Here is a 12345-nt window from a genome sequence, read left to right as displayed (position 1 = left end):
GGCTCGATGCACAGTTGTAGACGATACACCCAGCTTATTTGCGGCATCTCGGAGAGAGAGGTTAGGGTTTCGCTTGAAACTACCGGCAACTCTCTTTGTCGTCTCAGCGGCTTCCGGTTTTCGATTTCCCCCCGATCCAGACTTCCTGGCTGTCGACAAACGTTCCCCAAACACTTTAATTACATTTGTAACGGTTGATTTGGCAACTTTTAGCGATTTTGCCAGCTTTGCGTGCGAGTAGCTCGGATTTTTGAGCAAAATTTTGATACGCTGCTCTTCTTGCTTGGACGGCATTTTGACAACTGATGAGTGAATTCCAAAATCAAAATAGGAGCAACATTCTACACACACACACCTTCGAAATGAGGGGTGATCAGGTTTTTTAAATGCAAAATTGAAAGAAATACGTCAAGTTCATATTGACCAAATTTTGACCGTATCACCCTTTATAAGCGACCCCCATATTTCAATTCTGGCTCCCTACGTACCGTGCAAAAGTCCATATCGATTCGTAATTATTTGTAGACTTACCTACACATACATTTTTTGTCTAATATACGAGTATACCACGTATGGACTAACTCACAATTTAGAAAACGATTTAAGATACCACAACCCAAGTAATTCGATTGTGGATGACAGTCTTTCGTAGAAGTTTCTACGCAATCCATAGTGGAGGGTACATAAGATTCGGCCTGGCCGAACTTACGGCCATATATACTTGTTTTAACTACGAATTTCGATATTAAACATGATCATAAAAGTAAAAGTAAAAATGAACTGAAAGTTATGACAAAAAATTAATGGCGCCCAATAATGACCATATTTACGGTGCAGTAGTTCATCGTTGGGAATCATTCGAAAATTTTCTTCTGCTTTAGTTTAAATTGAACTTTTTTGTACGGTTATTGAATTTTATACCTACGTTTAGTTCAACAAATTTTTGAGAAATACTTGGGATAAGGTAACTTACTCTGGACTGTGGAAATTTTCCAGAGAGCTACCGTAGTCCAGTGTTTAACAGGCCCTCCTTGCACAAATTTATTAGTGGTTCGATTCACTCAGTTTCGACCAAATACCAAAATGTTTTCGATTATTCCCTCACAGTAATGCTGGGGTATTTCCGAGTGTATCAAAACTTCTCTAAATGGTTTTCTGATTTAATCAAAATAAAAATTTTTGTGTATGTTGTAAATTGCTTAATTGATAAACTTGACCTGGACAGAATGACAAAGTCAGTATGGCTGGGATTAAAAAAAAAATATATTGCTCTATAGTACTTCATTTTTTTTTTCCTAACAAAAGTTATGCTAAATACTAATGATTTTTTTTTTTAAATAAATCAAACCTTAAAAAACCTCTTCTTCTTTATTTTACCCTTTTCCCTTAATACCTTGAATTTTCACTTTACATCATATAGTCCTTGGTGACAATTTCTAAAGCCTTTTAGATTTACACATCACACATAGTTAGAAGAACTATGGGTGATGCTTTCATACTCAACCGCATATTGCTCACAAAAAGCTATAGAACCCTTTCGATTTTAAACTGGCTACGAACTTTTTGAAAAGGGTTTGACATTTTTCTTTACTCCATACAAACCCGTTCATCCCTTGTGGTAGTTAGTGAATTATTTAAATCTTTACCCCCACCCCTCTCCATGCCACTTCTTGTGAATAACATCGTAGTCGATTTGATTCCAATTCCAATTTCTCAACTAATATCCTTAACAATGAGAAATTGTTGTTGTCAATCTTGTCTCGTTTATAATTCGACTACTGCTGTTGCTTTTCTCTTGATGCTTGAGTGCATTTGGAACGCTACTTAATGTCTATTAAAAAGGACTACGAACAACCCTATTTACCCTATCTTAGTGGGTGAGAGCAAAAACAAAAAAAAAAAAAGGTTTTAGAACGATTTAATTGTGGATGTTGTCGCTTGGTTGGTTACTGGCTTCATTGCAGGTTGGTTTTCTTGGGTTCGGGGCCTAGGGAGTGAGCGATGGTATACAAGCTCCAGAATATTTAACCTTGCCTTAGGCAACTAAATTGTTTTGTTGTGTAGTTAATTTGTTAACAAGTAAACTTTTTTTCCTTAAATGTCCTTGTACGCAGGATAATTGTCCTACGAAAGAATTTTCGAAGGAAAAGGTTAAAAGTTGACTACCGAAGGGGCCTTTTGCATTGACTTAAGTTTGGCTTAATTTTAGTCATTATAAGAATATTAGAGAGGAATTAATGTAGATTAGCTGTAAGATGTTTTAAGAATATTTTCTACTTGTACAAAATGCAGTGGGAATAATATATGGAATTTGAGAACACACTGGAAATAATATAAGAAACCAAGTAAGACGTTTTTTTTGAGGTATCCACGTCTCTTAGTGTTATTTCTGTGGCCAAAACCCAATGAAAGTCATCAACACAGAATAAAAGTAAATTTTTCCATGAAAAAAAAAAACGAACTACTCAATGGAAAAATTAACTAAATATTACACTCTTCTTTTAATGGCCTATTAGACTTTTTCGAAATGATTCCTTTTTCTCCTACTAATATGAATAAGAGCTATAGAAAATTTTAATTATTTCTATAAGTTTTTGATGCGATTTTACAAGGAAATATGTATAATTTGGCCATTTTTACCCACATCGGAAAAAGATATGTAAAAGGTTGGCAATGCATATTATTTTTGTATAGTACCAACCTTCAAATGATTCGTGTCAAAATTTGACGTCTGTAAGTCAATTAGTTTGTGAGATAGAGCGTCTTTTGTTATTGTGAAAAAAAATGGAAAAAAAGGAATTTCGTGTTTTGATAAAATACTGTTTTCTGAAGGGAAAAAATACGGAGGAAGCAAAAACTTGGCTTGATAATGAGTTTCCGGACTCTGCCCCAGGGAAATCAACAACAATTGATTGGTATGCAAAATTCAAGCGTGGTGATATGAGCACGGAGGACGGTGAACGTAGTGGACGCCCGAAAGAGGTGTTTAACGACGAACACATCAAAAAAATCCACATAATCATTTTGAATGACCGTAAAATGAAGTTGATCGAGATAGCAGAGGCCTTAAAGATTTCCAAGGAACGTGTTGGTCATATCATTTATCAATATTTGGATATGCGGAAGCTCTGTGCAAAATGGGTGCCGCGCGAGCTCACATTTGACCAAAAACAAGAACGTGTTGATGACTCTGAGCGGTGTTTGCAGCTGTTAACTCGTAATATACCCGAGTTTTTCCGTCGATATGTGACAATGGATGAAACATGGCTCCATCACTACACTCCTGAGTCCAATTAACAGTCGGATGAGTGAACAGCGACCGGTGAACCGTCTCCGAAGCGTGGAAAGACTCAAAAGTCCGCTGGCAAAGTAATGGCCTCTGTTTTTTGGGATGCGCATGGAAAAATTTTTATCGATTATCTTGAGAAGGGAAAAACCATCAACAGTGACTATTATATGGCGTTATTGGATCGTTTGAAGGTCGAAATCGTGGCAAAACGGCCCCATATGAAGAAGAAAAAAGTGTTGTTCCACCAAGACAACGCACCGTGCTACAAGTCATTGAGAACGATGGCAAAAAATCATGAATTGGGCTTCGAATTGCTTCCCCACCCACCGTATTCTCCAGATCTGGCCCCCAGCGACTTTTTCTTGTTCTCAGACCTCAAAAGGATGTTCGCAGGGAAAAAAATTTGGCTGCAATGAAGAGGTGATCGCCGAAACTGAGGCCTATTTTGAGGCAAAATCGAAGAAGTACTACCAAAATTGTAACAAAAAATTGGAAGGTTATAATCGTTGTATCGCTCTTGAAGGGAACTATGTTCAATAATAAAAACGAATTTTGACAAAAAATGTGTTTTTCTTTGTTAGACCGGGGACTTATCAGGCAACCTGTTAACCTAACCATTTCAAAATTATTTTATATTGAGGTGATATCCCCTTTTCATCACCAAGTCTAAATCCAAACCAAAATCTAAATACAGAATTATTTCGTCAATAAAATAAAATATCTACTAAATCCCAGGACATTAATAAATATTCTCTATACACTGAAAAAAAAAGAAGCGTAGAATACAAGTACGGATACTTTTAAGACACAATTCTCTTCTAAATTTGGGTTTTGTGTACTTGCTTCTAGGAAGCAAATTTTAATTTTTCGCTTTTTCAGATTTTTTTCTTCATATGCATATAGAGAAATGCGTCTTCTATGCTAAGCAAAATTTGCATTCGTGTTTTAAAGACATGATTTCTTGGACCTCATGACAATATTTTTTTTTTTCAGTGTAGGAATATTAAACAGCATAAGGGCTGTTTTCTTTTAGCACTGGATGCAACATTTGTATGAGCTATCCAGAATATTGTTGCACTGGTGTTCTATCCAGAACATCTCATCAGTGCAAGTCGCGCCGATGTTGCCAGATTGTATTTGGATAAAGTGACGCTTCTTCGATTCACAATAGCAATTTATTGTGACTATTTTTATCGAAAAACCTGAAATTCAAAGTTATACAGTGTCATAAATAATCGCAGCAGTAAATATTTATTACTAATGCTCCAATTTCATACATTAAAAATGCAAGATTTCACTTCTTTTTTGTGATTGTTTTTAAACAGCTGATGACAGTGTTGCATATTTTTGGAGATGTCCTGGATAAACGAGTACTCTGTTTTCTTTTAGTCCTTAACGGCTTAGCAGATCCAGTGCTAAAAGAAAACAGCCCTATAGTTACATTTCCAACATGCGATCAAAATAAAACTTAACAGTCACACTTTTGGCATTCCAAGAATACACACATCATCATGCATGTGATTGATGTCATAAACCTTGACCCACACTTCGGTATTCGGTAAGAGCGATTACATTGAAATAATAAATTTTTTCTTTGAAATTCCAACATCGAAATAAGTAACAAGTAATTGTCTGTTATTAATAACTGCAAACAAGGATAAATGGGTAGTTAGTGTTTACGTCACTGGACCCCCAACAAAAAAAGCTACATTTAATGGCATAATTTGTCTGTAACATGGCAAATAATTTGTTGCCATAATAACGTTGTCCTTAACAACATCCTTATACCTGCCAGCCTACCTCCCTCATAATACAAAAACCCCTGAAAGTGTAACGAAAAAAATGTCATCAACACAAAAAAATCAGACCATAATCTATTTTAATTGAATTGGATTGAAATGCACAACTGTGAAGGTAAATGTGTGTGTTTTTGGGAAGAAAAGAGAGCACAGAATGGCCCACAAACAAACAACAACAACAACGACACAAGAGGCCTTTACAGATTTATTTCCAATTAATTTTGTCCTTGTATATTCAGTATGGGTATGTGACAGAACAAAAAATAGAAATTGATTGTATATTTTTGCTACAACATGAGGGATATATGAAGAGACTTTAATGTTAGAGGTGTCGAAGTATCTCTCTTCGAAATAAAATTAAGGGTATTTCACAACTTATTTATGTTTTTTTTTTTATAATTCTATAAAATTCTTGTAGCTATATCTTATTCTGAACCAATATGGCAGACATTTTATATAGAGGGTAGCCCTATGACATAACAAACGACCGCTACGAAAACACTATTTAGAGTCAATTGAAGTCATTAAATGTGAATCGGATTACTTCAGACCAAAAACAGAGCTGGAAATGCCAGGGCTAGATAATTCCGACTTGAATAATTTCGAAGGAATTCTAGATGCAGGCACGGCGCAGTCAGTCCATACGTTTCCAAATTGTTGTATGTCCAGTACACTCATGTGTACGTGATAACAACATAGAAACTGAAACGGACAGACGTTGCGAAGGAGGCATCTACAATTCCTTTGGAATTGTCGAATTGAAACGTGTTTGCCAAAAGTTTTGCTTTTTCGCCAAATATAAAATGGTTGTCGAAGTCAGTTAAAATAACATGGCTGCCGTCTAAAAATAACATTTTGCTTTAGGAGATGATCATACTCCTTCTATGGGTGTGAGTGCGTTAGTGCTCAGTCTATTTGGAATATCCATAGCGTGCGGCCGAAAAGTTTATCTGCCCAGCGTTTCAATACTGCAATTTTCCCGATAATATTCGGCATTTATTTTCATCTCACCATTACCATCGACGGCGTTTGAGATTTGGTGGGCAATCGTAGTTGTAAATTTTCAGTTGACCTGAAGGAGGCCATATTGTATCTTCACAAACTGCTCAACTTGGTATGGCTTCTCATCAAAGAAAACCAAGTCAGCATAACATTTGCATCGTTGAACTCTTGTAATTTTTAGAACTCCAATGGTTTTAGTCCAAACCCAATTTGCAATACGTATGCATCCGATCTCACGATATACTCACGTGCAAAATATCTATCACTCCGATAAATTTTCGGATTATTTTTGGTACTGCTATAGTTTTTCTACGTACACTTTTTGAACGCGATGTCAGCATCATGGTAACATACAAGGGAACGAGAAACAAAAGAATCATTCACATATACATGCTAGATGGCTCCCACCTCAGTAATGCTGGTGACATTTCAAAGCTTCTCTAAGTGGTTTCACTCGAATGTGGAACGCCGTTCGGACTCGGCTATAAAAAGGAGGTCCCTTGTCATTGAGCTTAACATGGAATCGGGCAGCACTCAGTGATAAGAGAGAAGTTCACCACTGTGGTATCACAATGGACTGAATAGTCTAAGTGAGCCTGATACATCGGGCTGCCACATAACCTAACCTAACCTAGATGGCTCTAATAATAGCTACTTGTGATTTTCTAGTGAAATATAAAACTAACACTTTTGAATTCCATTACGAATAACTTTTTTGATTGCAATAATCCCAATGTTCTTGCAAGCTTGTAAACATTAAAATGAACTGTCGCTGAAAAAAATCACACGAGTGGTTTAGAAATGGAAGCAACCTAAAATTGGTTGCAATACTCATCAGTAAATCCTGTAAAGAGACTATAGAATATGGGATAATCCAGAAGTTTTCCAATTTAAATTTCAGTAGGTCTACGTCCTTGAATGAAGAATATCATGATTAGAACCATGGTTGCCACTCGTGTGATAAATAATCTACCAAAATTTTAAGAAAATTTTACCAAAAATCTACCCACAATAAATTATTTTGAAGTTTCCCAAAATTTCTCTAGAAAATTTTGTGAAACTTGTATTTCTATAGAAAATTTTGTGAAAATTTTATCTCATTCGTTTTGTTTTTGTTGGTTTATTCTTCAAGCATTTTGTTGCTGGAATCAAAAACAAACAAAAAATATTTCTATAGAAAAGTTTGTAAAAATTTTATTTCTATAAAAACTTTTGGCAAAATTTTACTTCTGTAGAAAATTTTAGTAAATTTTATTTTGTTTTTAATTTTATTTCTAAGGAAAATTTTGTCAACATTTTATTTCTATCGAAAATTTTGTTAAAATTTTATTTCTATCGAAAATTTTGTCAAAATTTTATTTCTATCGAAAATTTTGTCAAAATTTTATTCCTATCGAAATTTTGTCAAAATTCTATTCATATAGCAAATTTTGTCAACATTTTATTTCTATGGAAAATTTTGTCAAAATTTTATTTCTATAGAAACTTTTTTTTTTTTAATTGTATTTCTGTAGAAAAATTTTTAAAAATTGTATTTCTGTAGAAAATTTTGTCGAAATTTTATTTCTAAAGAAAATTGTGTCAAAATTTTATTTCTATAGAAACTTTTGTCAAAATTTTATTTCTATAGAAAATGTTATCAAAATTTTATTTCTATTGAAAATTTTGTCAAAATTTTATTTCTATAGAAAATGTTGTCAAAATTTTATTTCTATAGAAAATTTTGTCAAACATTTATTTTTACAGAAAATTTTTTCAAAATTTTATTTCTGTAGAAAATCTTGTCAAAATTTTATTTCTAAGAAAATTGTGCCAAATTTTATTTCTATAGAAACTTTTGTCAAAATTTTATTTCTATAGAAAATGTTGTCAAAATTTTATTTCTATAGAAAATATTGTACAAATTTTGTTTCTATGGAAAATTTTGTCGAGATTTTATTTCTATAGAAAATTTTGCCAAAATTTTATTTCTATAGAAAATTTTGTCAAAATGTTATTTTTATAGAAAATTTTGTCAAAATTTTTTTCTATAGAAAATTTTGTCAAAATTTTGTTTCTATAGAAAATTTTGTCAAAATTTTGTTTCTATAGAAAATTTTGTCAAAATTTTATTCCTATAGCAAATTTTGTCAAAATGTTATTTCTATAGAAAAATTTTGTCGAATTTTTTTTTGAAAATGTTGTCAAAATTTTATTTCTATAGAAAATGTTGTCAAAATTTTATATCTATAGAAAATTTTGTCAAAATTTTACTTTGGTGGAAATTTTTATTTCTATACAAAATTTTGTCAAAGTTTTATTCTTATAGCAATTTTTGTCAAAATTTTATTTCTATGGAAAATTTTGTCAAAATTTTATTTCTATGGAAAATTTTGTCAAAATTTTATCTCTATCGAAAATTTTGTCAAAATGTTATTTCTTTCGAAAATTTTGTCTAATTTTCATATCTATAGGATAAGTTGGCATAATTTTATTTCTATAGAAAATTTTGGCAACATTTTATTCCTATAGTAAATTTTATTTCTATGGAAAATTTTGTCAAAATTTTATTTCTATACAAAATTTTGTCAAAATTTTATTTCAATAGAAAATTGTGTAAAAATTTTGTTTCTATTGAAAATGTTAATAAAAATTTATTTCTATCCAAAATTTTATTTTTGTATAATTTTTTTTTTTTAATTTTGGCAAAATTTTATTCCTATAGCAAACATTTTATTTCTATAGAAAATTTTGTCAAAATTTTATTCCTATAGCAAACATTTTATTTCTATAGAAAATTTTGTCAAAATTTTATTCCTATGGAAATTTTTATCAAAATTTTATTTCTATGGATAATTTTGTCAAAATTTTATTTTTATAGACAATTTTGTCAAACTATAGAAACTTTTTTTATTGTATTTCTGTAGAAAATTTTTTAAAAATTGTATTTCTGTAGAAAATTTTGTCTAAATTTTATTTGTATTGAAAATTTTGTCAAAATTGTATTTCTATACAAAATTTTATTTCTATGGAAAATTTTGTCAAAATTTTATTTCTATGGACAATTTTGTCAAAATTTTATTTCTATAGAAAATTTTGGAAAAATTTTATTCCTATGGCAAATTTTGTCTAAATTTTATTTCTATTGAAAATTTTGTCAAAATTTAATTTCTATACAAAATTTTGACAAAATTTTATTGCTATGGAAAATTTTCTCAAAATTTTATTTCTATGGATAATTTTGTCAAAATTTTATTCCTATAGCAAATTTTGTCAACATTTTATTTCTATAGAAAATTTTGTCAAAATTTTATTTCTATGGACAATTTTGTCAATATTTTATTTCTATGGATAATTTTGTCCAAATTTTATTTCTATAGAAATTTTTGTAAAAATTTTATTTTTATAGAAAAATTCTACCAATCTACCAAACAGTAAAAAATCTACAATTTGTGGTAGATTTTAGATTAGAACCCATTCTAATCGTGGCTGGCTGATCCACCATTATTGCAAAATTTATTCAATTGGTGCTTTTCTAATAACCACAAAAAGATAAATGGGAATGATTGATTTCCAATTTAGTTTTACTTTTTCATTTAATGACCATCATTGATTTCTAATTCAAAAATTTGCCAAAAAAAACCATACACATACACAACCTCCCGCATTCACTATCCCTTGAATAGTCGAAAAATTATGCTCCTCTTCTTGCCCCTGGTGATTGATGACTATGATTTTATAACAATTTCCTATGATTGTTAGTTAAACTATATCCTTAATTGTTAATTTGCTTTGTCTTGTTTGTTTTGACCAAATGGTTACTGTGATTTTAATGTGCGTTTTCTCTTTTTCTATTCCAGCCCAAGATCTTAATGACATGGATCAGGATGACATGTGTGATGATGGCATGAGCGATATTGATGACCATGCTAGCGAAACGGATTCCAAGAAGGGTGATGGTCGTTCCGGTGATGGTAAATCGAATAGCAGTGGTGGTGGTTCAAAGCCTCGACGAGCCCGTACCGCATTCACATACGAGCAATTGGTGTCCTTGGAAAATAAATTTAAGACGACACGTTATTTAAGTGTATGCGAGAGATTAAATTTGGCTCTCAGTTTATCGCTAACAGAAACACAGGTAAATATATACCCTAAATATATTGCAATGCCTAAAATATTTGAAAAAATAAACATAATAAAAAAAATTATTTATTATTCAAAATTCAGTTCAAAATATTCTTTATATATTTTTTAATATTAAACTATTTGGCTTTACTAATTTTGTCTTTAAATTATTTTTTTACAGGTTAAAATTTGGTTTCAAAATCGTCGCACTAAATGGAAGAAACAAAATCCTGGTATGGATGTTAACAGTCCCACAATACCACCACCTACTGGATCCTTTGGTCCTGGAGCCTATGCCAGTAGCCTACTGTATTCACATACAATGCCCTATTCACCATATGGTCCATATTTTCATCCCTTGGGGGCTGCACATCATCTAAGTCATTCACATTCATAAAACTGCAAGATGCAACATAAATTGTTGCAAATAATGGAAATGCGTAAAATGCAAGGACATATAAGGGATTAGAAAGAATAATCAAGCAAATCCTCTAGATGGCCCATTAAAATACTAAACAAAAAAATGTGATGATAATTGTAAAGAAATCAAAGAAGAAAAAAAGCACGAAACAAAGAAATATCTAAAAATATTCCAAACCAAAAAATGAAAATAAAAAAATCGCTAAATATTAAGACCCAGTGCAATTTTTGCCCATATTCTTTTATCTTAAATCACTGTACAGTTATTATCAATTAAGAATAAAATATGAAAACACACAGAAAATGTTTATACTTCTATAGCTTTTAAATTTATTTTTAATTTTTTAATTTTGTAAATAAATTTTCGCTTTTAGTTAAAATATGTTTTGTATATTAATATTATTACTATTATTTTTTAATTAAGTTTTATTATATAAGTAACTTATCTAATGAATAATAATAAAAATTTATAAATATATTATCAATTGTAAATGTTCTTAAATTTAATTTTGTAAATGAAAATTATTATCAATAACTTCAATGCATTGGAAACCAAAGAAAATCAAAATCATTATAAATTTAATAATAAAACAAATAAATTTTAAGCATTATTGAAAAATTAAAATGTTGTTTCTTTTTTATAATAAAATAAGTATATACGGCCGTAAGTTCGGCCAGATCGAATCTTATGTACCCTCCACCATGGATTGCGTAGAAACTTCTTCTGACAACTGTCATCCACAATCGAATTGCTTGGGTTGTAATAATACCTGCCGCTGGCAAGGTATTTTAAACCTCCTTGACATTGTCTTCTAAATTGAAAGTTAGTCCATACGGGGTATATATTATATATTAACAAGTAAGTAAAGTAGAAAGTCGGGCGGGGCCGACTATATCATACCCTAAACCACCATTGCAGAATTAGTAATCATAAGCATTTGTGGGGTAACATATAGGTCTGGGAGATAAACCGCAGTTGCATATTTAAGAAAATTAAGGGGTACATGTCTGTGGGTGCTTTGTGTCAATCTGACTATAGCTCATAGTCAATGTTGCCAGGGAAAATTTTCGGTTTACCCTACAAGGACAAAAAAAGTTCCCTACTTTCCCATACATTCCCAAACAATTTTCCCTATTATATTTTTCGTTAAATTTAAAAAATTTTACAAAACAAAAATGGTTCCAAGTACTTTATTATCTTAAAACATGAATATGCAACGTGTATAACTTAGAATATAAATTTGTATTACCACCACGGTACCCAAATTTTTGTGAGAAATTTTTTTATAATTTTAAATTTTGACAATAAATTCTATAGAAATAAAATTTTGAGAAAAAATTCCACAGAAATAAAATTTTGAGAAAATTTTTTATAGAAATAATATTTTGAAAAAAATTTCTATAGAAATACAATTTTGTTAAAATGTTCTATAGAAATAAAATATTGACAAAATTCTCTACAGGAATAAAGTTTACCACACATTGTTAAAGATCAAGCCTTGCCGGCTTCTAATTTCCTCCTCTAGAGCCACCAAAATGTAAAAATTATTACGAAATGTGTTGAGTGAAAATGTACTACAGTGTGGCCCTACGTCCCTACAAGACGCTAAATATTAGAAAAACCCTACATATAGGGAATTTCCCCTACTTCTAGCAACACTGGCTGTGTTGATATTGCGCCTACGGATTTAGTATGCCACTAATATTGAGCCCATTATTAAAAAAGAGAAA

The 12345-nt window shown here is 31.1% G+C and overlaps 1 protein-coding gene across 1 annotated transcript in view; it reads left to right on the top strand.

Annotated features, from left to right (window-relative positions):
* Window positions 1-10902, top strand: part of slou (homeodomain transcription factor slouch) — a 59950-nt gene extending 49048 nt beyond the window's left edge. Inside the window, exons 3-4 of the mRNA XM_075291939.1 lie at window positions 9930-10207; window positions 10376-10902. Of these exons, the coding sequence (XP_075148054.1) occupies window positions 9930-10207; window positions 10376-10591 (494 nt within the window). The 3' untranslated portion in view covers window positions 10592-10902. The remainder of the gene's footprint in view (window positions 1-9929; window positions 10208-10375) is intronic.
* Window positions 10903-12345: the final 1443 nt, after the last annotated feature.

The sequence above is a fragment of the Haematobia irritans genome, chromosome 1 (assembly GCF_050003625.1).
Source record: "Haematobia irritans isolate KBUSLIRL chromosome 1, ASM5000362v1, whole genome shotgun sequence".
Taxonomy (NCBI): Eukaryota; Metazoa; Arthropoda; class Insecta; order Diptera; family Muscidae; genus Haematobia; species Haematobia irritans.
The sequence above is the reverse complement of the archived record's forward strand: the minus strand, read 5'-3'. Positions and strand labels throughout refer to the sequence as shown.